The sequence below is a fragment of the Cetorhinus maximus genome, chromosome 4 (genome assembly GCF_964194155.1).
Source record: "Cetorhinus maximus chromosome 4, sCetMax3.hap1.1, whole genome shotgun sequence".
NCBI classification, from domain to species: Eukaryota; Metazoa; Chordata; class Chondrichthyes; order Lamniformes; family Cetorhinidae; genus Cetorhinus; species Cetorhinus maximus.
The window spans coordinates 142,337,809-142,364,570 of NC_135882.1; the positions used below are offsets into that span (position 1 = coordinate 142,337,809).

Consider the following 26,762-nt stretch of genomic DNA (forward strand, 5'->3'; position numbering starts at 1 on the left):
CACTTCATAGCCTTCTGGACTCAACATCGTATTCAACAGTTTCAGACCATGCACACTGTCCCCCAGTTTGATAATGATTTATTTGCCACATTCCAGTCTACACCTTGTTCCATGATTTTGTTTTTGGACAGAGCTGTTCATTATTCTGCTATTCACACTTACTCTGGACAAATGTTTTGTTTCTTTACAACAACCATTATTACTCCCTTTGCATTTTGTTCCATGACATCTTTGCCATTTAGCCTCTCCTACCCTCGACCCTATCCCAGGTCTTCCCTTTTGTTCTTCCTCTAACTCCCCCCTTTCAACAGCATAAAACTCATCACATTTCTACCTTACTTCAGCTCTGAAGAAGAGTCATAATCGACTTGAAATGTTACCTCTGTTTCTCTCTTCACAGATGCTGCCAGACCTGTTGAGTATTTCCAGCACTTTGTTTTTATTTCAGATTTCCAGCATCCACAGTATTTGGTTTTATTTAAGCTTGAAACTTCCTGGGTTAGACCAATTTTAAAATATTTTAAATTTAATATGGATCAATTATACGCCATAGAGTTTGCATCTTTTTAGGATTATTATGTTAAAACAGTTACTACTTCCAATCTCCATAATGCTCCATTTGTACCATGGTGATGTATGGCAGGAGAAAAATAAGGATTATTTTTGTTTCGTTTCGCTCAGCATTCAATCCTGTTCCTGATTTGGGAATATTTGATGGTCAGCAAAGAGGAGACTTTTCTCTGAATCTAACGTATGCCGTATTTGCTCAGGGAGTATTAGAGGAAGCGTTACACTGTGTCCAGTGCCTATTGTCCCTGGCCTGGGTAAAGTTTGTGAATTTACTCAGAGTAAAACCTGCAATTTGTTCCACTCTTAAAACAATCCCTCACTTCTATAAGTATGAATTTTACCAAAATATGGAGGCGTTGCACATGTGTGGTAATTTACATTGAACTGTGGAGAAATTAGAAATCGATGTTTCTGATCACTGTAACCATTAGCTGTGTACTGAACAGAAATTCAAGTAGCTAATGTGTTATGGTTGGGTTATGTGTAATCATTATGTAATGTTTACATAATGTGCCACCCTTGTGTTATGTTCTAGGTCCAGGACCATGTGATCGTGCTGCTCAGCAAGTCTTTCAGTTCATTGGTCAGGCAGAGGGACTGTTCATGCCCTCCAACAATTCCAATATTTCCTTTACCCAAGGTTTCTTATTGGCTAATGGTATACAACTGTCTGAGAAGGAACTGCTTCAGTCCTCTGGAATGTTCCAAACTGGTCCTTCCTTTTCTGAAACTTTGTTGAGTGGATCTGACTATGCTGTTCGATGGGCTGCCCAATCCAGTGAGTAAATTGGTTTAATGTCTATATGTATATGTTACTGAGCTGATCTTATGAGTAAATCTGTATTTTGATCCAGATCCTGTGATTAGATCTATATTACTGTCCAAATTTGGTGAGTCAAATCTGTAACTCTATCCTATCCCACACCAAATCCCACACATTCAATATTCCTGTTCTCACTGACCTACATGGACTGCAGGTCCCCAAACACATCCAGTTAAAATTTCTCATCCTGGCACTTTAATCCTTTTGTGGCTTCACCCTTCCCTATCTCTGTGGCTTCCTCCAGCTGTATAGAGCTAGGTCATTTTAGAGTGAAATCAGGAAGCACTTTTTCATACAAGGGTAGTGGAAATCTGTTATTGTCTCCCCAAAAGGACTGTGGATGCTGGGACAATTGACATTTTCAGCATTAATCTTTTTGTTAGGTAAGTGTGTTAAGGGATATGGAGCAAAGATAGGGAAATGAAATTCAGGTACATATCAGATATGAGCTAATTGAATGGTTGACTATGCTTGGGGAGGTCAATGATCTACTCCTACAATGAAAACACTGCAGCCTTATTTACTTGTCTCCCAGAACTATGCGTTCCTCCAACTCTTGTGCACCTCAGCTTCTTCTACCCTGCCACCGGGGGCTATACCTTCAGCTGACTAGGCTTACCTTCTGGAATTTTCTCCCTTAGCGCCTTCAGATGTTTTTGTACATTAAAGACACTATATAACTGCAAGTTGCTATTGTTAACGCTGAATATATCAACTTGGAACCAAGTTGATCCAACAAAAATTTCATTTCCCAGGAAAGGAAACAATTGGGCTGTAACTTACTGTGGCAGAGCATCCAGCCATTATTTATATTTGCCTTTGCACATTTAGGTTTTAAAACTTTTTGTGGCAGGTTGCTGAAAGTGTGAGATGATAACAGGGCAGTGAGGAAAACTAGGCATCTGGGACCTGAGTGAAGAGGGCAAACAGCTATGCAGCCCTTAACCAATCAGATTGAAGGATAATGTAATTAACGAGAAAGGAGTGTAAGTTAGAATGGGTGAGTTCATTGCCAGATCAGAAACAGCAAGACAAATAAATGCAGAGAAAAATTAAATTAACAGAGGGTCAAAAAGGAACAAAAATGATAAGTCATTTTTAAGTGTTAAATTTAAACATTTTAAAATTTCCGACGATAATTAAAACCTGAAGGAATGTGTTTTTGCACTTGTAATAGTTAAGTTTCAGTGGTGAGTGGTTGACTGGGTGTAACTAACATTTTTACATCATTGAAAGGGTACTTGAGCTAAAAATGACCTGACTTAACTCATGCGTTTAATTCATATTTACTGTGCAGCTACCACAAATTTATGCAATTTCAATAGTGAACCAGGCAGCATGATGCTATTTTCAGGAAGTTAATGGTGGAGTGGTGCCTCCAAGACAGCAACCTTTAAATTTCTGTGTTTAACCTCGCATTTGCCACTTAAAGTTACTGTAGCTTTTCTGCATATGTAATGGGAGTGCCATTAGCCTTGCTGTTATTTAAGCTTCAAATTTATGGGCCATTATGATAAGGATTGAAGAGCTATGTATCATGAGAAAATTACCAGCAGTTAACAAAATCTCATTAATAAAAGTAAATCAGGAGCTTTCGATATTGTAAGCAGTGCAGATATTTGATTCGTGCCAGCTAGGAGACTTTTACATGGTGTATTTTGAAGAAACATCTTATATTATTAACCAGCTCGAGCTTTTCTGTGTTAAAGTCACTTGTGTATCAAGCTCTTGTTCCATGTCCTACCTCAGTTTGCTAATGAGATACTTCTAAACAGCTCTGCGTTTCAACAAGAGAAATCAATTGCTCAAGGAAGGGATTCTTAGTGAGTTGACTCTCAACGGTTACAGCCCCTACATCCCTCAATGTGATGGCTTTGGAAATTGGGAACCAACTCAATGCTACGAGAGTACTGGTGAGTGCAGTGGTTTAACTTGAAAATATCACCCACAGTATCAAAAAACCAAGAAATTTCACCAGGGACTAGAGGGTGATGGAAAATGCCAGAATTGCATAGCAGCACTAGTTTGTTTTTCTGTAATGCCCCTTGAAGGCGTACATCTGAAAGTGTAGATGTGAGGCAGGTTTTTGAGTGGGTGGTGGAAAAGGCAAGCAGGAGATGGGAGCGATTAACTGGGGCAATAAAATGTTTGTTCAAAGAGGCTTCTAAAGGAAGAAACAAAGGTGACAGGACATAATGATTTTATGAAAGAGTTACAAATGGACTGGGCATTTCAGGTCAGTAGGTTAATCGCCATCCGAAAGAGCAAGATAGGTTAATGTACCTACACCACATGAACTGCAGCAGTTCAGGAAGGTGGCTCACCACCACTTTTTCAAGGACAAATAGGGATGGGATATAAATGCTGGCCTTGCCAGCGATGCACACATCCCATGAATGAATAAACAAAGTTTCTCTTTCGGGAATTGATGTGTGTGTGCAGCAGTTGCTGCTTTCGCCACTAACACTAAAGGTATGAGAAAACTGCTGTTATTAAGCGAGAGGGAACCTTGGCAGTATAGTCAGTTCGCATACTAAGATTTCTCTACTGGGTTTTAGGTTTCAGTTGAGCTCGGGCTGATGAGCTGGATGAAAAGGGAATGGGGAGCAGCAGTGATGTAAAAGAAGAAATATATAAACCATCTAAATCCCTCCGTTAGGTTGCTATCTGTAACTCAATTCCAATTATTCAGTACACACACACACCTTTTAAATACCTTGATGGGATTCTAGTCTGGAATTCATCATTCTCCTTCATAATTGGACATTATATTTGACCCTTTCTCCTTCAATACTGAATTATTCTTTTGTTTCACTATAGGCCACTGTTGGTGTGTGGATGAGACTGGAAGCTATATTCCTGGTTCACTGGTTCATCGCTTGACCCAGATACCTCAATGTAAGTTGGAAGTTGCACAAATCCCTGTTGCCCATATCCTAACTCATGCCAAAGCCCATTCACCTATCACCCTAGTGCTGCATTAGATCCTTGACAGGTAATGCCTCAAATTAAAAATTCTCATCCTTGTGTTCAAATCGTGCATTAGTCTTTCCGCTCCCTACCTCTCTAACCTCCTCCAGCCCTGCAACCCTCTAGCATCCGTGCTTTTATCTGCCAAGGCCCGAAGCTCTGTAATTCCCTCCCTAAACCTCTCTGCTTCTCTATTCCTTTAAGGTGCTCCTTAAATCCTACCTCTTTGACCAAGCCTAAGTCACGTATCCTAATATCTGCTCATGTGGCTTGGTGTCAAATTGTTGCCTCTGATGACTTCGGCATAGGTCCTCTGGAGATCTGAGGCTTTAAGGGCCCCGGTTTGCTTTGGCTGTCCTCCTGTGGGCCAGCTGCTCCCTCTGCGGTGACAGAGGATGAGGTTGAGGGGGTCACAGACAAAAGGGATTCGGAGGGAAAGGGCAGTCTCTGGGATTCCTGAGTGGAAGACCCAGGGGTGTCCAGCTGCTGCTCCACCTCCCTTCAAGTGCCCGAGGAACCTGGCCTGACACCTTGAGGGGAAGGAACAGCTGGGGGGAAGTTGAGGTACCCCTCTCACCGCCACTGCAGGAACTCGCCCATGGCTCCCACGATGGAGTGCAGGTCTGCCCACATCTTCGCATTCTGCTGGACCAGGGTCTCCATATCATCTGCCATCCTCCCCATGGAGACCTCCATAGGCATGCATTTGGGCACCACTTCATCAGAGAGCAGACAAATCCTCTGACTCGCATGCCACTCTGTTGAGGGCTTTCAATAGCTCTGTGTGATATTCCCCTGTCTTCTGCTGACTCTCTAGGATGAGTTGGAAGGCCAAATACAGAGGTTCATCATCTGACTTGGACCTCACAGATGCCTCTTACCCAGCAGTCCTCTGAGTGCCAGGGAGTTCAGCTGAACCTGCCTCCTCCTGATACGGAAACGTGTCAGTGCATTGACCACCAGATTGTGAACCTGAGCTTGCTCTATATCTTGTTCCCACCGAGGTGTGTGTCTCTGTGCTGGTGGAGGGTGTGGGTAAGCGCTGTGAAGGGTCTTCCAGGCTGCTTATTTCCAGCTCTTCAATGGAGGAGGAGTCTTCTTGGCTGGAGGTGAGGACATGGATGGAGTTGAGGGACTGGCTGGCTGAGGGTGTCAGTCACTTGGCAGAGCTCCCTGTAAACCAAAGTGCATGGCAACAGAGTCAAAAACAGGAGAGAGAGCACTCACATTTGCGTTGAGAGAGGGATGATGTGGTGCAGGATCCTCACGAGGGTGTTCACTGCCAACCTCACTGTTGCCATAGGCACGGTCCACACCCTCACCAGTCAGCATGAACTGAGTGAGGAGCCTAATGTGGGCCACTCCACCCCCTGTCTGGGAGCTCTTGCTGCTGTTGTGAACCAGCTTCTCCTATGTGAAAGCAGATAGAGAGAGTGTGAGCAGGACATATGGCACTGCATGGAATGTTTGTGTGGTGAGTGGAGCCATGGTTCATCATCAGATGATGAGGACGTGAGGATATGAACCTGATGGAGATGTGAGGGTGTGTGTGAGAGTTAGTGATGTTGTCACTTGAGGTATGAGATCCCTGTGAATGTGCGATGAGTCTGTGAGTGTCTGAGTTGTGAGTCTTGAGAAGAGTGACTTACCCTGGCAGAACGGATGAGACCATTCATCCTGTTGCGGCACTGAGTGGTTGTCCTCTTTTGCAGGGCATTGGCGCTGACCACCACTGCCACTGCCTCCCATGCTGGATTGGTGATGCTGCTGCTCATCCTGTGGCCAGAGTGGGGGTAGAGGACATCACGGTGGGCCTCCACTGCATCCAAAAGGCACTCGAGGGATGCGTCATTAAACCGGGGATGGGGGGGGGGGTAGCTGCAGTCATTTTGCCTTTCGAGGTTATGTCTTCTTTGCAGCAGCCATGGGCTGGAAGCACTGGGAGGTGTGCCCACAGCTGCACTTTAAATGTGGCGCCCGGCATGATGAGGTGGCAAGCTGATGGCATGGTGAGTGAATGACAGCCCGCCTACCATCAAAACTCCGTGCTTCCCGGGAATGCAGCGGGATTGGGATGATATGGTGAGAAGCTGCCATTGCGGCAGACAGGTAAAACATCGCTTTTCCCACCTGCTACCGCACTTAGTGCAAATCTGGGATGATTCCGCTCAGTATCACCCCGACATTTTTCTTTCTCTTTACAGTGGCATGACTCAGATTACCAGCTCATCACATGGAGGGTTGCCTATGCATATCCATAACCTTCTTGGCTTGGGCTTCATCTCCCTTAAAAACAAAACTAGATTCAGATTTCTGGGGTCACGTTGGAGTGGGGCCAGTTTATGTATATGACAATAACTAACCAGTTAAGTATTGCTGTTAGTGTTTCACTCTTTTTCCAGGTCAGACACCATGCCAACGTTCTGAGACAAATGCAGCTCTGGCTGGGTGGAAGCATGTGGGTCTCCAGCTTAACACATTTACCAGGGATTTATTCAATCCAACTTGTTCTGAGGTAAATTTGAAACAAAATGTTGAGGTGCCACCAACATTGCCATTTTATAGAGGACTCACTTTTAAAGAAGGAATTTCACCATTAGGACTCCCTTTAAAGATAGAGTGATTCCCTTACAAACTCTTTTAAAAGCTACCACGTCATTATGATTCCAATTAAGAGTGACTTACCTTCAGGCATCTCTCAGAAGGAAACCGTCTCAACACTGAGGCCCCTTGTAACAGGAGACTGTCACAATCATAGCCTCTTTTAAAGAAAGGAAAACATTCAGTTACCCTCTCCTAAGGAAGGAGGCTCACCATTGTCCCTTTTTAAAGAGAGAGATGCTTCTCACCATTTCTGATTCATATTTTGCTTTCAAGTTTAAATCTCTGCTGACCATATAAATACCATCAATTATAACACACAGTTTAGAATGGAGCTTCATTTGCTCAGCTGACTCTGAAATCAAAACAGCTGTGGACTTCAAACAGTTCAGATACTAAAATGCAACTTCATTGTAACACTACCAAAACACCCGGAACATTGTTGACAAACCACAATAAAGTTCAGACATCTGCATTGAATAAGATGTTGAGGTGACGGAATGAATTTAATTGATGGATACTTAGCATTAATTTAGCAGTAGTTCCGGGTGATTGCATTACAGCCAACATCATTAATAAGCAACGCACAAACTAAGTCACAGATCAAAGGGAATTTATTAGACATCCCAGAGAGGCTTCTTGCTGACACCATATTAAATGGAACAATATCCAATTTTGATCTGACTCACCATTGCCTTTTAAAAGCGTATATACTCACCAAGAAAAAAGTTGTTATTCCTCTTTTGTTCGCCTTCAGTCTTCCTTCTTTTAAAGAGGCAGTCTCAGCATCAAGAACCTTTTATGGAGGATCTGTTAGGGTCTGTTAAAGAGATAGCAATAAAACACCATTTTGTGGGAGACTTAACAACCAGTGCCTCTTTTAGAAAGGCACACTCACCATTAGGATCCATCAGAGAGGATCATACATCTGTTATAGGACATTCCTGCCTGGGGCAAGTAGAACTTCCATTTCCTAAAAGGGTCCATGGCGTTGGAGGAGAGAGTGTCAGTGTGGTAAATGGACACTGGGAAGAACCTAATTCATGGTTCGTTGTATGGGTAGAAGTGGGGTCCATGGGAATTCTACTGGGAGGTGTGTTGATTGGCTCTCCTGTAAAGAAGCACAATCAGCTAGCTTCATACCTCTGTGATATGACCAATTTATCAATTTGTTACCAATTAGGGACAACTTTATGCTGCAACTCATGTCTACTAGAAATTTGGTTGAGGCTATCCCCTGCTATCTCACATAGAATCTATACAGTCAGCAGAGACTTTCACCCCTTTATTCTGGGATAAACCAAAATCCTGGGGTTGAAATACTACACTAACACACTAACTAACTCACCACTACCAATTATATATATTGGTATATTTATAACCCTAACAAAGTTATGTGCATGTGTTTTTTCTGAACTGAAAGAACGAGTGATGGACAAGACCTCTGAACACCTGAATCATTTAAGAAACTAGAGAGATAAATTAGGAAATCTATTTTCTTCAATCAGTTTAAAAAAATGTAAATGTGCTAAATGTACATATTGAACTTTACAGTGTGCCTCATCTTTTACCTTTGTCACTCTTACTCAGTGACGGTTGTATTTTGTTTTGCAGACTGGAGAATACAATATCTTGCAGTGGTCAAACTCTGGCGATGGTAAAGCTTGGTGCATTGACCCAGTGACAGGGAAAGCTTTTCAACTGGCTGTAACAGGTTCAGATGGGCAGCCACAGTGTGAGTACAGTTACTAGAATTGAGCACAGTGAAGATTTGTGGGGTTAGGAGATTCAAGAATGGAGTTTCCAAATGTAGCCTGGATGCTGATTTTTAATTTGGCGTAAGAATCCTGATTTCTGGGTCTCACATGTCAGACATGATAATATTTCCTTGCAATTTCAGGTAATGTTATTCCAAGCTGTTGTCTGGCAAGTGCATGTGGAGCCATAGGGCACAATTTTCTGGCCTCACAGTGGCAGGCTGGAAGGCAGGAGGCTGGGAAAGGACAGTATTCCCCAGGCCACCAGGCCACAGTGGCCCCCTCTGCCAGGTGGAGGCTGCTTCCCTGCCTGGCCCCCTGATTTTAAGTTTTTCACAGCTTGGTCCGAGGCCTCAATGTTGAGCTACCAGCTCAATCACTGACCTCTTCCCGGGCTCCAGAGTTGCCGGCGCTTTGATTGGGCCAGCAGCATCCACATTCCTCCTGCCATCCTCAAATGGACAGCGAGCCCGGAGTCAGCTGATTAGGAAGCCACCACTGGGAAATTAGCTGAGCTGGGCCCCCCAGGCTCGGTAACCCCACATGGTTCCTTATTTTTTCCTTTCTTCTTTCATGGGATGTGTGACACACAATTAAGGCCAGCATTTGTTACCTATTCCTAATTGTCATTGAACTGAATGGCTTGCCAGGCCGTTTCAGAGGGCAGCTAAGAGTCAACCACATTGCTGTGGGTCTGGAGCTACATGTAGACCAGACCAGGTAAGGATGGCAGATTTCTTTCCCTAAAGGACATTAGTGAACTAGATGGGCTTCATGCTGATGGAAGATTTTTGGGTTACCTTTTAAATTAACTGCTGTTCTAATCTCATACTTTTTATTTGGTTGTTTTATTTTCCTTTTAATTTTCCCTCTTAATTGATTATATTTGGGCTGGTTCTTGCCTGAAGAATTCACCTGACATTTATCATACACCCTTTTTTTAAATGTTATATTCTTTATCTCCTACTTCATCCAAGGAGCTCTGACTTTGGTTCCCCTGCTTTCCCTCTTGTTGGAATGCACCTAGCCTGTACCTGAAACATCCCTTCCTTAAAGATCACCTATTGCTCTTTTACAGTTTTCCCTTGCCAAAGCTTGGTACTATTTTACCCTGGCTAGATGCCCCTCAACCCATTGAAGTTAGCCCTGTTACAATCTGAATGTTCTACTTTCGGTTGTTCCTTGCTCTTTCCAATTATTAATCTAAACATTATAATACAATGATCACTCTTATTGATGCGTTCTCCCATAGACAACCTAAACATATTTTTGACCTTCCTTCCCTTCTACCCCTTCCTGCCTGTGTTTGTTGGCGTGGCTGTGATTGGGCATTCAAGTATTAATAGCAAAAACTGCAAGTACTTGAACCCTCTTTATCTTGTGCAATTGACAGCATAGATCAGAGAGTCAGATCTCAATCAAGCAATGTTTTCCCTGGGGTTCAGGTGATTCAAAGTCTAATGGATGTCTGGGCTCTCAGTTTCAGCTACTGATACTCTAAAATGTATGGATGATCGATACTTTTATTGGGCAAAAATTGTTTTTTTTAAGAAAGTGGAAAGTTATCGATGAATGAATTTTTAAAAGTTTTTCTTAGACATCCTATTGTTACCACATGGTTCATTGGTTCTGAACAGTGTATAGTGGGTGACTGGGCATGGAAATGCCACATCTTGGAAGCAGGGCAAGAAGAGCCATAAGGGGTGTTTGGCTGTGTATACCTTGACATGGGGACATGAGGGGCCATAGTGACTGGTGGAGGCATGAGGTGGCATTGATGGGGCAAGGGGAGTGTGTGGGTGGTGAAGGAGTGGAAGTGAATGCATGTGGAGGGGGGTTGAGGGCTGGAGGACATTGCTGATTTCATTATAACAGGGACAAAGCCCCACAGGACCAAGGTGTGCCTTTTAAACAGCCTGCCTCTTCACCCGGCAGCCCTTGTGGCTGCCTCCAAACATTTTCCTGGACTGGCTGGTACAACTGCAGCCCGCACCCTCCACACCCTGGAATGAAATTCCTGTCCTTTCTGACACTTTCTCCTGAGGTGGACAGGCCAAGCCAATAATTTTCCCAACTCCACTACCCGCTTCGAGGATGAAAATCTAGCCCATAGAGTAAAAAAGCAAGGAAGTTAATCCTGAACCTTTACAAATCTCAGGTGGGACCTCAGGTGGAGCATTGTCCAATCCTAGGTAATGCACTTTGGGAAATTTGTCAAGGCCTTGTAGGGGATGCAGAGGAGATTTACTAGAATGGCACCAGGGATGAGGGACATCAGTTAAATGGAGGGATCAGAGAAACTTAATTGATCTCCCAGCAGAGAACATTTGAGGGAGATTTAGTAGAGGTGTTCAAAATTTTAGGAGTTTTAGCGGGATACAGAGGGAAAAATTAATTCCAGAGTCAGAAGTATTGATAATCAGAGAACACAAATTTAAGTTAATTGTCAAAAGATGTAGATACGGGATGCAGAGAAATTTTTAAAGGAGTGTGTGTTATTATCTAAAATGCACTACCTGAAAGGGTGTTGGAAGCAGATTCAGTCGTAACTTTCGAGAGGGGATATAGAATCTTCAGGTGAGACAGGGGAGAGGGTAAAAGAGGAGGAGGCAATGCATTATTAGTTAAGGAGTCAGTTACTGCAGTAAGGATAGATGATATCTTGGAGGGGGCATTGAATGAAGCTTTGTGGGTAGAGCTTAGGAATAAAAAAGGGGCAGCCACATTGTTAGGTGTTTATTATAGACCCCCAGATAGTCAGCGGGAAATTGAGGAGCAAATATGTGCACAATTTGCGAAGGTGTGTAAAAGCAATAACAATAGGGTAATTATATTAGGTGATTTCAACTTTCCCAACATTAATTGGGATAGACATAGTGTTAAGGGCTTGGATGGAGTAGATTTCTTGAAATGGAGAACTTTTTAGGTCAATGTGTAGAGGGTCCAACAAGAGATGGTGCAGTACTGGACCTATTCTGGGGAATGAAGCCAGACAGGTGGCTGAGGTGGTGGTGGGGGAGCATTTTAGTGATAGTGGCCACAACGTGGTACAGTTTAAGTTTGTTATAGACAAAGAAACAGACAAGTTGCAAAAAATTGTTTTGGATTGGGGGCGAGTGGATTTTAGTAAAATAAGGCAGGATCTGGCCAAGACTGAGAAGAGCTACTTGTGGGGAAATCTACAGAGGAGCAGTGGGGTGTGTTCAAAAAGGAAATGGGGAGGGTAGAGGCTCAACATGTTCCCTCCAGGATGATAGGAAGGAGTAACAAGCCCAGAGAACCATGGATGACCAGAGATATTCAGGTTACGATGAGAAGGAAAAGAGAGGCTTTTAGCAGGTACAAGGGAAGCAAATCAGCAGAGGCACTAGTGGAGTACAGAAAGTGCAGGGTGGAGCTTAAGAAAGCAATTAGGAGAGCAAAGAGGGGATATGAGAAAGCTCTGGCTGGTAAAAGTAGGGAAAATCCCAAGATATTCTATAAGTATATCAATGGGAAGAGGATAACCAGGGAAAGAGTAGAGCCCATAAGGGACCAAGGGGGCAATCTATGGGTGGAGCCAGATGACATCGCTAGAGTGTTGAATGAATACTTCACATCCATCTTTACCCAAGAGAATGAGGATGAAGGTATCGAACTCGGGGAGAGAGACTGCGAGGTTCTTAAGCAAATTGATAAGGGAATGACAAGGCATTGGAAGTAAAAAAAAAAAAATACCTGGAAAAACTCAGCAGGTCTGACGGCATCTGCGGAGAGGAACACAGTTAATGTTTCGAGTCCGTATGACTCTTCAACAGAACTAAGGAAAACTAGAAGAGAGGTGAAATATAAGCTGGTTTAAGGGGGGGTGGGACAAGTAGAGCTGGATAGAGGGCCAGTGATAGGTGGAGATTGCCAAAAGATGTCATAGCCAAAAGGACAAAGAGGTGTTGACAGTGGTGATATTAGCTGAGAAATGTGCTAATAGGTGACATTAAGGGTAGAAAGCAGGGCAAGCAAGGTACAGATAGCCCTAGTGGGGGTGGGATGGGGGAAAGGGATCGAATAGGCTAAAAGGTAGAGATAAAACAATGGATGGAAATACATTTAAAAATAATGGAAATAGGTGGGAAAAGAAAAATCTATATAAATTATTGGAAAAAAGGGGGATCAGAAAGGGGGTGGGAATGGAAGAGAGAGTTCATGATCTAAAATTGTTGAACTCAATATTCAGCCTGGAAGGCTGTAAAGTGCCTATTCGGAAGATGAGGTGCTGTTCCTCCGGTTTACGTTGAGCTTCACTGGAACACTACAGCAGGCAAAGGACGGACATGTGGGCATGAGAGCAGGGTGGTGTGTCGAAATGGCAAGCGATAGGGAGGTCTGGGTCATGCTTGCGGACAGACCGATGGTGTTCTGCAAAGCGGTCACCCAGTCTGCATTTGGTCTCTCCAATGTAGAGGAAACCGCATTGGGAGCAGCGAATGCAGTAGACTAAATTGAGGAAAGTGCAAGTGAAATGCACTTGAAAGGACTGTTTGGGACCTTGGACGGTGAGGAGAGGGGAAGTAAAGGGGCAGGTGTTGCACCTTCTGCGGTTGCATGGGAAGGTGCCGTGGGAGGGGGTTGAGGTGTAGGGGGTAATGGAGGAGTGGACCAGGGTGTCCCAGAGGGAACGATCCCTGCGGAATGCCGCCGGTGGGGGGGGGGGGGGGGGGGTGAAGGGAAGATGTGTTTGGTGGTGGCATCATGCTGGAGTTGGCGGAAATGGCGGAGGATGATCCTTTTAATGCGGAGGCTGGTGGGGCGATAAGTGAGGATAAGGGGGACCCTATCATGGTTCTGGGAGGGAGAGGAAGGTGTGAGGGCGGATGCGCGGGAGATGGGCCAGACATGGTTGAGGGCCCTGTCAACCACCATGGGTGGAAAACCTCAGTTAAGGAAAAAGGAAGACATGTCAGAGGAACTGTTTTTGGATGTGGCATCATCAGGACAGATGTGACAGAGGCGAAGGAACTGAGAGAATGGGATGGAGTCCTTACAGGAAGCTGAGTGTGAGGAGCTGTAGTCAAGGCGGCTGTGGGAGTCGGTAGGCTTGTAATGAATATTGGTGGACAGTCTATCACCAGAAATTGAGACAGGGAGGTCAAGGAAGGGAAGGGAAGTGTCAGCGATGGACCATGTGAAAATGATGGAGGGGTGGAAATTGGAGCAAAATTAATACATTTTTCCAGGTCCAGACGAGAGCATGAAGCAGCACCAAAGCAGTCATCGATGTACTGGAGAAAGAGTCGTGGGAGGGGGCCGGAGTAGGACTGGAACAGGTGTTGGCATGCTTAAAAGTGGACAAATCTCCAGGTCCGGAGGATTTGTGTCCCAGACTGCTGAGAAAGGCAAGGGAGGAGATCGCAGGGGCTCTGACCCAAATTTTTAATTCCTCTCTGGCCATGGGGGAGGTGCCAGAGGACTGGAGAACAGCTAATGTAGTTCCGCTTTTTAAGAAGGGTTGTAGAGAGAAGCCAGGGAACTACAGTCCAGTGACTCTCATGTCAGTGGTAGGGAAACTATTGGAGAAAATTCTTAAGGAGAGAGTCTATCTCCACTCGGAGAGGCAAGGTTTGATCAGGGATAGTCAGCATGGCTTTGTCAGAGGGAGATCATGCCTAACAAATTTGATTGAATTTTTTGAGGAGGTGACCAGGTGTGTAGATGAGGGTAGTGCAGTTGATGTAGTTTATATGGATTTCAGCAAAGCCTTTGACAAGGTCCCACATGGGAGACTTATAAAGAAGGCAAATGCACATGGGATACAGGGTAATTTGATAAGGTGGATTCAAAATTGGCTTAGTTGTAGGAGATAGAGGGTGATGACAGAAGGATGCTTTAGTGACTGGAAGCCAGTGTCAAGTGGCGTACCACAGGGACCTGCACTGGGTCCCCTATTATTTGTCATTTATATAAACGATATAGATGACTATGTGGGGGGTGGGATTAGTAAGTTTGCGGATGACGCAAAGATTGGCTGGGTGGTTAACAGTGAGGTTGAGTGTCTTGGGCTACAGGAAGATATAGACGGGATGGTCAAATGGGCAGATAAGTGGCAGATGGAATTTAACCCTGAAAAGTGTGAGGTGGTACACTTTGGAAGGAGTAATTTGACAAGGAAGTATTCAATGAACAGCATGACACTAGAAAGTTCTGAGGAACAAAGGGACCTTGGCGCGTGTGTCCATAGATCTCTGAAGGAGGAGGGGCATGTTAGTGGGGTGGTGAAAAAGGCATATGGGACACTTGCCTTTATCAATCGAGGCATAGATTACAAAAGTAGGGAGGTCATGTTGGAACTGTATAGAACTTTGGTGAGGCCACAGCTGGAGTACTGTGTGCAGTTCTGGTCACCACATTATATGAAGGATGTGATTGCACTGGAGGGGGTGCAGAGGAGATTCACCAGGATGTTACCTGGGATGAAACATTTAAGTTATGAAGAGAGGTTGGATAGACTTGGGTTGTTTTCGTTGGAGCAGAGAAGACTGAGGGGCGACCTGATTGGGGTGTACAAGATTATGAGGGGCATGGACAGAGTGGATAGGGAACAGCTGTTCCCCTTAGTTGAAGGGTCAGTCACAAAGGGACATAAGCTCAAGGTGAGGGGCAGGATGTTTAAGGGGGATGTGAGGAAAACCTTTCTACCCAGAGGGTGGTGACGGTCTGGAATGCACTGCCTGGGAGGGTGATGGAGGTGGGTTGCCTCATATTCTTTAAAAAGTACCTGGACGAGTACTTGGCACATCATAACATTCAAGGCTATGGGCCAAGTGCTGGTAAATGCGATTAGGTAGGTAGGTCAGATGTTTCTCACGTGTCAGAGCAGACTCGATGGGCCAAAGGGCCTCTTCTGCACTGTGTGATTCTGTGACTATATATTAGAAAAGGAGGCATATGCAAGCTATAGGAAATGAGCAGGAGGATAGAACTAATTAGGTAGCTGGTGGCACTGGCAGGTTGAGCCATAGCCTCCTTTTATGCTGTCAGCTTCTGTGGATTCTGTAAGGTTCAACCTGCCATCCCGATGTAAAACTGGCAATGTGAAATGAAAATTGGGCAGCTGATCATCAAGGTTAGTTACCAAATTGAAAATCTACCCCATTGTATCAAGAAATGCCATTGCGTCAAAAAATTGAGCCAGGGCAATTCTGCCTCTTCCCTCTCCTGTGATGATGACATTGCCCTCTAAGCATAAGAATTGAAGATTGAAATTACCCCTGCAATATTAGTAACAAACAAGTTAAACATCTATTGTAAGTGCGGGGTTGTCTCAATTCTTTAAAGAACATAGGGCTTGCCAAGCTTATAGAGGAGAAATGTACTGGGCCATATCAGGGTGAGTGTGAGAACCAGAATTTTCTGGAAATTCCTTCATTGCTATCTGGAGTTGCAAAGAATTCCTCAGAATAATTTATGAAACTGCTCACAGGCTTGTTGTGTCCTCCAACAATAACAATTGCTAACAATCAGGAAGGGCAATGACTGTATTGTCAGGGAACAAGCCCTGAGAGGCATTTAGAAAATAATCTACACAAAGTGTAGTTAAACTGTTTAATTTCTGGCACATATTTTTGTTGAAACGGGTCCATTTTGAAATTGAATTAGGAAATGGCTGAGAAAAGGGGAATGTTAAACGGTATGGAGATCGAGCAAGAAGGTGATATCAAACTCAGTGGTTCATAGAAATGGAAAGAGCTTGCATTTATATAATGTCTTTCATATCAGGGAGGATCTCAGGACATTCCAAAATGCTTTTAAAACTTATTAACTATTTCTGAATTGTAATTATCGTTTTAATGTAGGGAAAAGGGCAGCCAATTTTTACACGGCACAATCCCACAAACAACAGGGTGCTAGACCAGATAATCTGTTTTAGTGATGTTAATTAAGAAATAAATATTGACCAGGATATGGACAATAGCTCCCCTAATCTTCTTTGAATAGGGCCATGGGATTTTTTAATATCCACTTGAAAGGGCAGATGGGGACCTCAGTTTAATGTCTCATCCCAAAGGCAGTGCCTCTGACAGTGCAGTACTCCATCAATACTGCACTGAAGTAGAAATGAGAACAGAGAGTGGACTGCTATTTTGCTGTAATAGTGCCTGCGGAGAGTTGCTGGAGCATGGAATGCTTTGCCACATGGGAGTGGTTGAGACATAGCCCATTTAAATGGAGAGTAAATAAATCTTTAAAACAGATGAAGATAAAGGATCCAGGGAGGGAGCAAGGAAATGAGCTGAACACTTAATCCATTTTTGATGATACTGTCTGTGGGTGGACACGATGAATACTCCCTGCTCTATTTCAAGGAGCAACACTAAATTTTCAACATCCACTTAAACATGGAGATGGAGTATCAAAGTGACATGTTATCTGGAGGATGAAACCTTCAACAATGCTGTACTCCATTGATGTCCTGCTGTAACATCAACTTAGTTTTGAGCCTAAAACAACAGCCTTCCAACTAGCTAAGCCAAGCTGACACAGATGATATGAATGAGCTAACCATTTTTTATTGACATGTGCGTGTGGGGTAATGTTGGTTAAGGACCAGTCAAAGAAGCTTCTGTTTTGGCCAAACCTGGTCATGTCATCGCTAAAGAAATCGGTGGCTAATCATTTACAAAATGACATTTCCACCTTGAAGGGAGTTTTTTTTTTCCAATAATGGGATAAGATCAGGTTTTAAGTAAGATTTAGTAATGGATTATTTTTCCTCAGTTTTTCTTCAGCCTGTATAGAATGAAGCATGTAGAGCCAGGAAGAATTTTGCTCAGAATAATACATGCAGTGTCGCAGGCAATAAGCCACAGAGTACTCTCGATAAGCCTGTGATAAACTGTAGGGAGTGCTGTGTGCAATAGCTTTGGAGCAACTTTATAGTTGTGTCTGAGTAACAGTCTATCATTAAGTGTCCATCAATTATATTTTGCAGCAGTAAGTCACTCATTTGGTTGAGTGCAACTGCGGTATTCCCTCTAACCAAGTGTCAATAGAAGTTCATTGCATTCTTATGCTGGAAAGCCAAAAGGTCTGGCTCAGTCCTCTGACAAGATAAGAAACAGTTTTCCAATAGGATTCCTTCTTTATCAACGATTTGGAAGTCAACAGTGTTTTCAGGTTGAGGTGGCAAGGAGAGAGAATAATTATTAATGTCCTGTAAAGTTAGAACGGACAATGCTGAGGATTGAGGTGTGGTTTTTAACTTCACATTCACACGGGGGATTCCCATGAATCTGACATGCAGCAAAGGTCCTCTGACTCATTAATGAATAATACTGCTTCTGTGGGTTATTAATTGAAGTGCAAGACAAAATATTAGCTCTGTTAGTGAGTCAAGCATTGGAAATATTGCCAAATTGAATGGGAGCAAATGTTAAAGCAAATAGAAGTTGTGTTGTAACAATAAATCTAAGGAGGTTTTATGGACACAAAAAAAAAATGGTGTAATCACACTTGGAGTACAGCAGCTAGTCTTAGCCATTGTTCTTAAGAAAAGTTATAGAGATTTCAAAGAAAGGCAGCACAAATAGGACATGGTCTTATTGAATTTGAAGATATGCTATTTCACTGGAAAAAGAGAGAGCGGGACAGGGAAACTATTCAAGTTTGTGACAGAGACACTTGTGAATGATGCTCCTCATGATTCAGAGACTTATGGTCATGAAATTGGATAATTTCCAAAAATTGATGAGGATATCGTGATGTGTGATTAACCCAATCTATTGATTTTGATACAGGCAGCATGCAAACATTGCTGACTGCTTATTTAAATTATTCTGGTGTGCAGCACGTGCTAGCCTGCTGTCGAGTGGCTGCATGCCTGAGCAGGATGCGTAAAATCATGAAAGATTAGCCTCCCCTGCTTTAAGGCCCCTTGACAATAGCTACACTGTAGCAGTAGTACAGAGTATAAATCAAGAAATAATAAGGGCTTGGAAGATAAGTACGGCAATAATCATGGGAGATTCTAATCTTCATATAGATTGGATGAATCAAATTGGCAAAGGTAACCTGGAGGATGAGTCATAGAGTGTAGCTGGGACAGTTTCTTAGAGTAATACATTCTAGAACCATGGAACAAGCTATTTTTGACCCGGTAATGTATAATGAGTCAGGATTAATTAATAACCTCATAGTAAAGTATCCTCTTAGTAAGAGCAATCATAATATTGTAGAATTTCACATTCAGTTTGGGGATAAGAAATGTGGGTCTGAAACTAGTGCCTGGCAATTACAAGAGAATGAAGACATTGTTAACTAAAGTGGACTGGGAAAATAGATTAGAAAGTAAGATGATAGAGAAGCAGTGGCAGGCAAATTTAAGGAGATACATTGAGCGTTATGAAATAACTCTCAGCAAAGGTATGTTCCATTGAGAAAGAATGATGCTGCATGAAGGATGCACCAGCCATAGCTAACTAAGGAATTTAATGACGTATCAAATTGAAAATAAAGATTTGTAATGTTGTAAAGATTTGTGATAGCCCAGAAGATAGGGGACATTTTAGAAACCAGCAAAGGATACCTAAAAAAAATAGATGGAGAAATTGGAGCATGAGAGAAAACTAGCAAGAAATGTAAAAATGGAGAGTAAAAGCTTCTACAAGTACATAAAAAGGAAGAGAGTAGCTAAAGCAAGTGCTGGTCTCTTCGAGGGTAAGAATGGGAATTAATAACAGGAAACAAGAAAATAGCAGAGACTTTGAATAATTAACTTGTATCTGCTTTCACAGTTAGGAGAAGCAGAAAACATCTCAAGCACATTAGAAAAAAACAGAGGATTAATTCATTAAAAGAAACAGAGTTGGGATAAATGGATCATTTTCAGGTTGATAAACTGGAAATAGTGGAATGCCAGAGAGATCAGTGCTAGGGCCTCAACTATTTACAATCTATATTAGTGACTTGGATGAAGGGACAGACTATATTGTAGCAAAATATGCTGATGATACAAAGATAGATAGGAAAACAAGTTGTAAGGAGGATACAAAGAGTCTGCAAAGGGATATAGATAGGTTAAGTGAAGGGGCAAAAATTGGGAGATGGAGTATAATGTGGGAAAATGTGAAGTTGTTCACTTTAGTAGGAAGAATAATAAAGCAGGATATTATTTAAATGGACAGAATTCTGTAGTGCAGAGGGATCTGGGTGTCTTTGTAGAGTAATCAAAAGTAGTTAGCATGCAGGTACAGTAAGTAATTAGGAAGGTAAATTAATATTGGCCTTTGGCAAGGAGGATGGAGCCTAAAGGTTGGAAAGTCTTGCTACAGCTGTATGGGGCATTGGTGGGACCAAACCTAGTATGTTGTGTACAGTTTTGGTCTCCTTACTTAAAGAGGGATATACTTACATTGGAAGCAGCTCAGAGAAGGTTCACTAGGCTGATTCTGGGGACCGAGGGGTTGTCTTATGAAACATAGTTGTGCAGGTTAGACCTAAACTCACTGGAGTTTGAATGCGTGGTGATTTTACTGAGCTCTATAAGATTCTGAGGGGCCTTAATTGGGTAGATAGGGGGAGGATGTTTTATAGGGAGCATAGTTTAAAAATAAGGGGTTTCCCAATTAAGACAGGAATGAGGAGGCATTTCTTCTCTCAATCTTTGTCAACATTTGGAATTCACTTCCCCAGAGAACAGTGGAGGCTGAATCATGTTCAAGGCTAAGTTAGACAGATTTTTGCTCGACAAGGGAATGAAGATTAATGGGGGCAGACAGGAAAGTGGAGTTAAGGCCAGAATCAGATCAGCCATGGTCTTATCGAATGGCAGAGCAGGCTCCAGTGGTTGAATGGCCTACTCCTGCTCCTATTTCTTATGGAGGAATGGGCAGACAAATGACAGATGAAATTTAGTGCCAAGAAGCCTGAAGTGTTTCATTTTGGTAGGAAGAATGCAGAGAGACAATATAAAATAAAGTGTACAATTCTAAAGAGGTTGCAGAAGCAGAGAGACCCGGGTGTATATGTACTTTAATCATTGAAGGTGGTGGGGCAGATTGAGAGAGCAGGTAATAAACCCTGCCACCTTCTTGCTTCCACCCTATTTAGGCCCATGGCAGGAAGGCCAGAGGACGGCTTTTCCGCCACGCCACCAACTGAGGCCCACTTGGCAATTAATGCCCACTTAAGGGCCTTACCCCACCCCTGTTGTATTAAACCAATGGCGGGCAATGGGCATGCTTTGCCCACTCTGCATAGTTCCAGTAGAAACTCCCTGAGTGCATGCCAATGTGGGCACCAAAATGATGTCAGGTGTGGCTAGCACCAGAAGTGTGCATGTGTACTGCAAACACCATTTTGTATGCAAAACAGCTCTTGTAGCAATGAAAATTTGGGCTCCATGGAGCTGAATTTCGTGACATGTCTGTTTTTCCTAACCAAAAATGGTAAAACAAATACATCTAATACTTATGATTATAGAAACAGCATTAAGCAGGGTATTACAGGTAAATGGACTTTCTTTTATTCTTTCGTGGAATGTGGGCACCGCTGGTGTTATAGACAGGAGAGAGACAGACAATCTGCACTGATTTCCCCTTAATACCTGTCCATAAGCAGAAGGCATTTTGAATTAGATTTTTTAAAAGGTGGCATGTTTTCCCAATCCTTTGATTTTTGTAATCCAATTTTGCTAATAATCCACAGCAAACTCGAGATAGGATTAACTCAGATGGTTAGTTTATTTTCTACATTCAGCACCCATGAAAGGAGTGTTTACCACATCCCACTCCGCAAACACACATAATAAAGGGGCGATAGAGAAAAGGAGTTTCACAACATAAGGACCACAGAAAATGAATATTAGTTCAGGTGAGTTCCAGAGTCCAAAGTCATAGTCCAATGAGGAATTATTTCATGTAGGTTTTCGAGTTCAACTGGCTGAAGACCCAAATTATAGGATCCATTTTTCATTTGGTGCTGAAGCTGCAAGATGACATAGGTACACATAGACTGAGTTGGTTCCGTAGGCAATGGTACAAAATCTTCCAGCAGAGTGGGCAGGCTATTACTCCGCTGGGAGGCGCCTGCTTCTTAGTGACTCACCAGTTGAATGTTAAAACAGCAGACTGGCTATGAAGCCCAAAGATGGAATGTTAAGACTGTCCAAAAGACCAGTGGCTTGGGTCATGTGAGATGCCCTATTAATGGTGAATTTCAGCTTAACAATCAGTTTCTGTGCTTCTGGCCATAATTTCATTGTTCCTTCTTAGGAGAGCGATGAGGTACTTATTAGCATCTCTTCCAGTATAATGAGTTTCAGTCTCTCTCTTTTGTGATAGTTCAGGTTGAAGGAACCAGTTTGCATGCTCTCCCTCTGCTTTTGTTGATTACAAGGGATTTGTACAATGATGTGTGAGATTCCAGAAGCTTCAGAAAGTAATTCTTTTGCTCTTGAAACTCCTGGGGATAGCTCCCAGACAAAGGATCAACCCTGTGGTCAGGTGACTTGTAGCAGTCATCTTTCCTTTGCTCAGCAGAAAAGTCCAATTTAAAATGAAACCCAACACTGGCTAGGCCAGCATTTATTGCCCTTCCCTAATTGTCCTTGAGAAGGTGGTGGTGAGCTGCCTTCTTGAACCGTTGTAGTCCATGTGGTGTAGGCACACCCACAGTGCGATAGGAATGGAGTTCCAGGATGTTGACCCAGCGACAGTGATGGAACAGTGATATAGTTCCAAGTCATGAAGGTGTGTGTGGCTTGGACAGGAACTTGCAGGTGATGGTGTTCTCATGCATCTGTTGCCCTTGTCCTTCTGGTAGACATTGTGAGTTTGGAAGGTGCTGTTGGAGAAGTCTTGCTGAGTTGCTGCAGTGCATCTTGTAGACACACTGCTGCCACTGTACATCAGTGGTGGAAGGAGTGAATGTTGAAGGTAGTGGATGGGGTGCCAATCAAGTAGGCTGCTTTGTCCTGAATGATGGTGTTCGAGCTGCACTCATCCAGGCAAGTGGAGTTAGTATTCCATCACACTCCATGAATCTTTGGAAGTCTCTTCCCCGGAGAGCGATAGAGGCAGGGTCAATGAATATTTTTAAGGCAGAGGTTGATAGATTCTTGATTAACAGGGGAGTCAAAGGTTATTGAGGGTAAGCGGAATGTGGAGTTGAGGCCACAACCAGATCAGCCATGATCTTATTGAATAGCAGAGAAGGCTCAAGGGGCTGAATGCCTGCTCTTGCTCCTAATTCGTATGTTTGTATGACAGGTTTTGGGCAGAGAGGAGATGAGTTACTTGCCTCAGAATTCCAAGACTCTGACCTGCTCTTGTATCCACGGCATTTATATGGCTAGTCCAATTCAGTTTCTGGTCAATGGTAAATCCCAGGATGTTGATGGTGGGGGATTCAGTGATGGTAACGCCATTGAATGGCAAGGGGTGATGGTTACATTCTCTCTTGTTGGAGATGGTCATTGCCTGGCACTTGTGTGGTGCGAATGTTACTTGCTACTTATCAGCTCAAGCCTGGATATTGTCCAAGTCTTGCTGCATGTGGGCATGGACTGCTTCAGTATCTGAGGAGTCACGAATGGTGGTGAACATTGTGCAATCATCAGCGAACATCCCCTCTTCTGATCTTATGATGAAAGGAAGGTCATTGATGAAGCAGCTGAAGATGGTAACTGACCTTAGATACTCAGTTACAACAGACTGTTGCTCATCCTCTGATCAATCTTTAAGGTTGTTGAATGTACCTTGCATTTTTTCTGCCTTCTTTTTCTACTGGAGATACAAAGCCAGATTGGAGTAATATTTCACAGTTTCCCTCTGGAAATTTAGTCAGTTAGTCATTCTTCAGGTATGAGACTTGACAATAGACAAGTGTTTTTGGTTGGTCACTGGGGGATGCTGAGAGTTATTTATATATTTTTAATTTTCAGATTAGGCACATCGGTCAGGTGTTCTGCAGTCTGTAATACACAAACCATTTAAATCAAATACATCTAGGGCTGCCACAAATTCCACTCCCTGTCCATAATTACCCAATCACATTGCTCTGCGAGTGATGATCCATACTGGGAGTGCCCAATGGGGGAATCAAGCTTATAACATACGCTTTCTTGAAACAGTACAAGTATTATGCTAGCAGGAGAAAGTAACCAATTAAAATTAACATTATAACACATCAAATAAAACACCAGCTCAGGTTGGGAGATAGTCCTGAATAACCCTTTGAAAGTAATAAAACCATTGTTTAATAGTCATAACCAATCATATTTGTGAACTCTTAAATGAGCTAATGCAAACTCAAAATAATGTTCTCCTCCCTTCCCAACTATTAGGTCCAAGCAGATGTGAAATTCTGAAAAAACAAGTGATACACCAGGAAGTGGGGATAGGGTACATCCCAGATTGTGAAGAATTTGATGGTTCCTTCTCAGCTGTGCAGTGTGATCAGGACAAAGGAAGGTGCTGGTGTGTCTTTACAAATGGAGAAGGGATCCTTGAAACACAAGTCAACATAACAACTGGATCAAAACCTGCTTGCAAACGTAAGCCATCTGGATCTCCTGGAGAGCTGGAGAGCATCAGAGCATCCAGTGAAAATTTGATAGTACTAGAATGGAAAACAGCTAATGGGGCTGTGATAGTCATACATGTGGAAAGCATCTAATGAAGCTATGATAGGCTGTCTGCAGCTTTTGACATGGTTATCATCCCATCATCCTTCAATACCTCTCTACCCTCAATTAAATGGGTGGGACGTCACTTAACTGGCTCCATTATTAACTATCTATTGGCAGCCCAAGGATCACTTGCAGTAGTTTCTCTTCCAGCTCCAGCAGTTATTCTGGTTGGCCCTTATGGATCTAAACCCTTCAATTTCTTATCTCCAAGCTGCTCCTTGGCGACATTAATGGAAAACACAATATCAATTCTCACACCTAGGCTGATGACACCCAACTCTACCTCACCACTACCACCTCTCTCAACCCTCCACTATCTCTAAATTGTAAGGCTGCTTGCCTGACATCTGGTACTGGTGAATAGAAATTTCCTCCAATTACATATTGGGAAGACTGAAGCCATAGTCTCTACCATAAACTCTGCTCCGTGGCCATAGACTCCATCCCTCATCCTTGCAATTGACTGAGGCTTAACCAGACTGTTCACAACTTTGAAGTCATATTTGACCCTGAAACGAGCATCCAACCACATATCCATACTATAACTGAGACCACCCATTTCCAGCTCTAGAGCATTGCCCAGCTCCAGTCCTGCTTCAGCTCATCTGCTGCTGAAAGCCACATCTATGCCTTTGTTACCTCTAGACTTGCCTGTTCCAATGTACTCCTAGTTTACCTCCCATATTTTACTCTCTGTAAACTAGAGGTCATCCAAAAATCTGGTGTCTTTGACTGAACTTACACAAAACTCTCATCCTTGTTTTCAAATCCCTTTATGGCCTTATCCCTCCCTATCTCTGTAATCACCCCTAGCCCTACAAAGCTGTGGGATATCTGAGGTCTTCCATTTCTGACCTCTTGAGTATCCCTAATTTTAATTGCTCCACTATTGGCGTCCGCTCTTTCAGCTCTGGAATTCGCTCCATAAATCTCTCCATCTCTCTATCTTTCTTTGTTACTTTTAAGATGTTCCTTAAAACCTATGCCTTTGGCTAAGCTTTTGGCCATCTGCCCTCGTCGTTGGTTTTCCTCCATTATCGAAGATGGCTGTTTCTTCCATGCATAGGGTCATCTGTTGTGCATTCTAACATGGCTGCATAGCGTGATTGCAGACTTGCATGGCTTTCCACAGTGCAGGCAAGGATGAATTGTTTGATTTTGCTTGGACTGTCCAGTGTTTCTACCTTGCCGTTTGTCCCTAGCTGCTGGAATTCTTCGTTGTTAAAAGGAGACAATCTGCCCTAATATCTCCTTAGAAGACTGTTATGTTTATTTTTGTTTTATAATGCCCCTATGAATCACCTTGGGGCATTTTATTACATTAAAGTTCCTATATAACTACAAGTTGGTGTTGTTATTGTAGTGGTATGGTGTAGAAAACATCTTATGAGCCTGTGATGGTATCCTGGTGGAGAGTGTCTAATGGAGCATGCTGTGAAACTAGGCACAAGGTGAATGGTGGGGAAGAATGGGCAGTGGGAATTAAAGTGGCACAGAATGAAAAAAATAAAGGGGGTGCAGGTAGCAAAAGGAAGCATAATCTCTGGCTATGTTTGGATCAGCAAGAGTATAACTAGGCAAGGGCATTTCCCACTAAGTTGGAAAACAATGCAGAGGCATTGGAGGGGGTTAGCTTGGCCAACTTTGTCAAAGGCTGCTGACATATCGAGGAGGATGAGGAGTGATAGTGCACCATGGTCTTTGTGTCTTTCATTAAGGGTATTGCAATGCTGTGGCAGGGATGGAAATTTGACTAGAGTGGTTCAAACATCGACACATAGGAAAGAGACATGGATTTATGCGGCGACAGCACATTCAAGTACTTTGAAGAGGAAAGGGAGGTTGGAGATGGAACAGTAGTTTACAAAGACAGAGGGGTCAAATGTGTTTCTTTGAGGAGGGATGATGATGACAACTTAAGAAGGAGGCAGGCAGTACCTGATCATCAGCTAGCTTAGGGGCCAGGAAGGAAAGCTTTATGGAACATATCAGACCTGTTGAGTTTTTCCAGGTATTTTTATTTTTGTTTTTGTTTATGGAACATGTATTGGTCAAGTGGTGGAATTTTTTATGAAAGGTGACATTGACGTATAGAATTTAATGTTTAATATTGGCCAGGAATGTTGATGCAAAAGCATGGGAGCAAAATGTGTGAGAACAAAAAATATGACAAATGGAAGTGAGGGATTTTAGACCTGAGTTTTTTGCCCCATGCACAATTTTTGGTGGACTTGTACGCACCTACCAGTCTTATCAACCTCCTGGAAGCGATTGTTAGATACTTACCTGCAGTGGATTTTATAGGTAAAATGTTGTCTATAATGAACCCTAAGGGCCATGATCTATAAATGATGTTACAGGATCTTAACAAATACATATT

The 26,762-nt window shown here is 43.0% G+C and overlaps 1 protein-coding gene across 1 annotated transcript in view; it reads left to right on the forward strand.

The window, feature by feature from the left end:
• The window catches only part of tg (thyroglobulin), a 443,647-nt gene that overhangs the window by 49,971 nt on the left and 366,914 nt on the right, over positions 1 to 26,762 (forward strand). The window contains exons 11-16 of the mRNA XM_078541245.1: positions 1,106 to 1,348; positions 3,169 to 3,306; positions 4,214 to 4,291; positions 6,766 to 6,878; positions 8,579 to 8,699; positions 24,038 to 24,247. Coding sequence (XP_078397371.1) covers positions 1,106 to 1,348; positions 3,169 to 3,306; positions 4,214 to 4,291; positions 6,766 to 6,878; positions 8,579 to 8,699; positions 24,038 to 24,247 — 903 coding nt within the window. The remainder of the gene's footprint in view (positions 1 to 1,105; positions 1,349 to 3,168; positions 3,307 to 4,213; positions 4,292 to 6,765; positions 6,879 to 8,578; positions 8,700 to 24,037; positions 24,248 to 26,762) is intronic.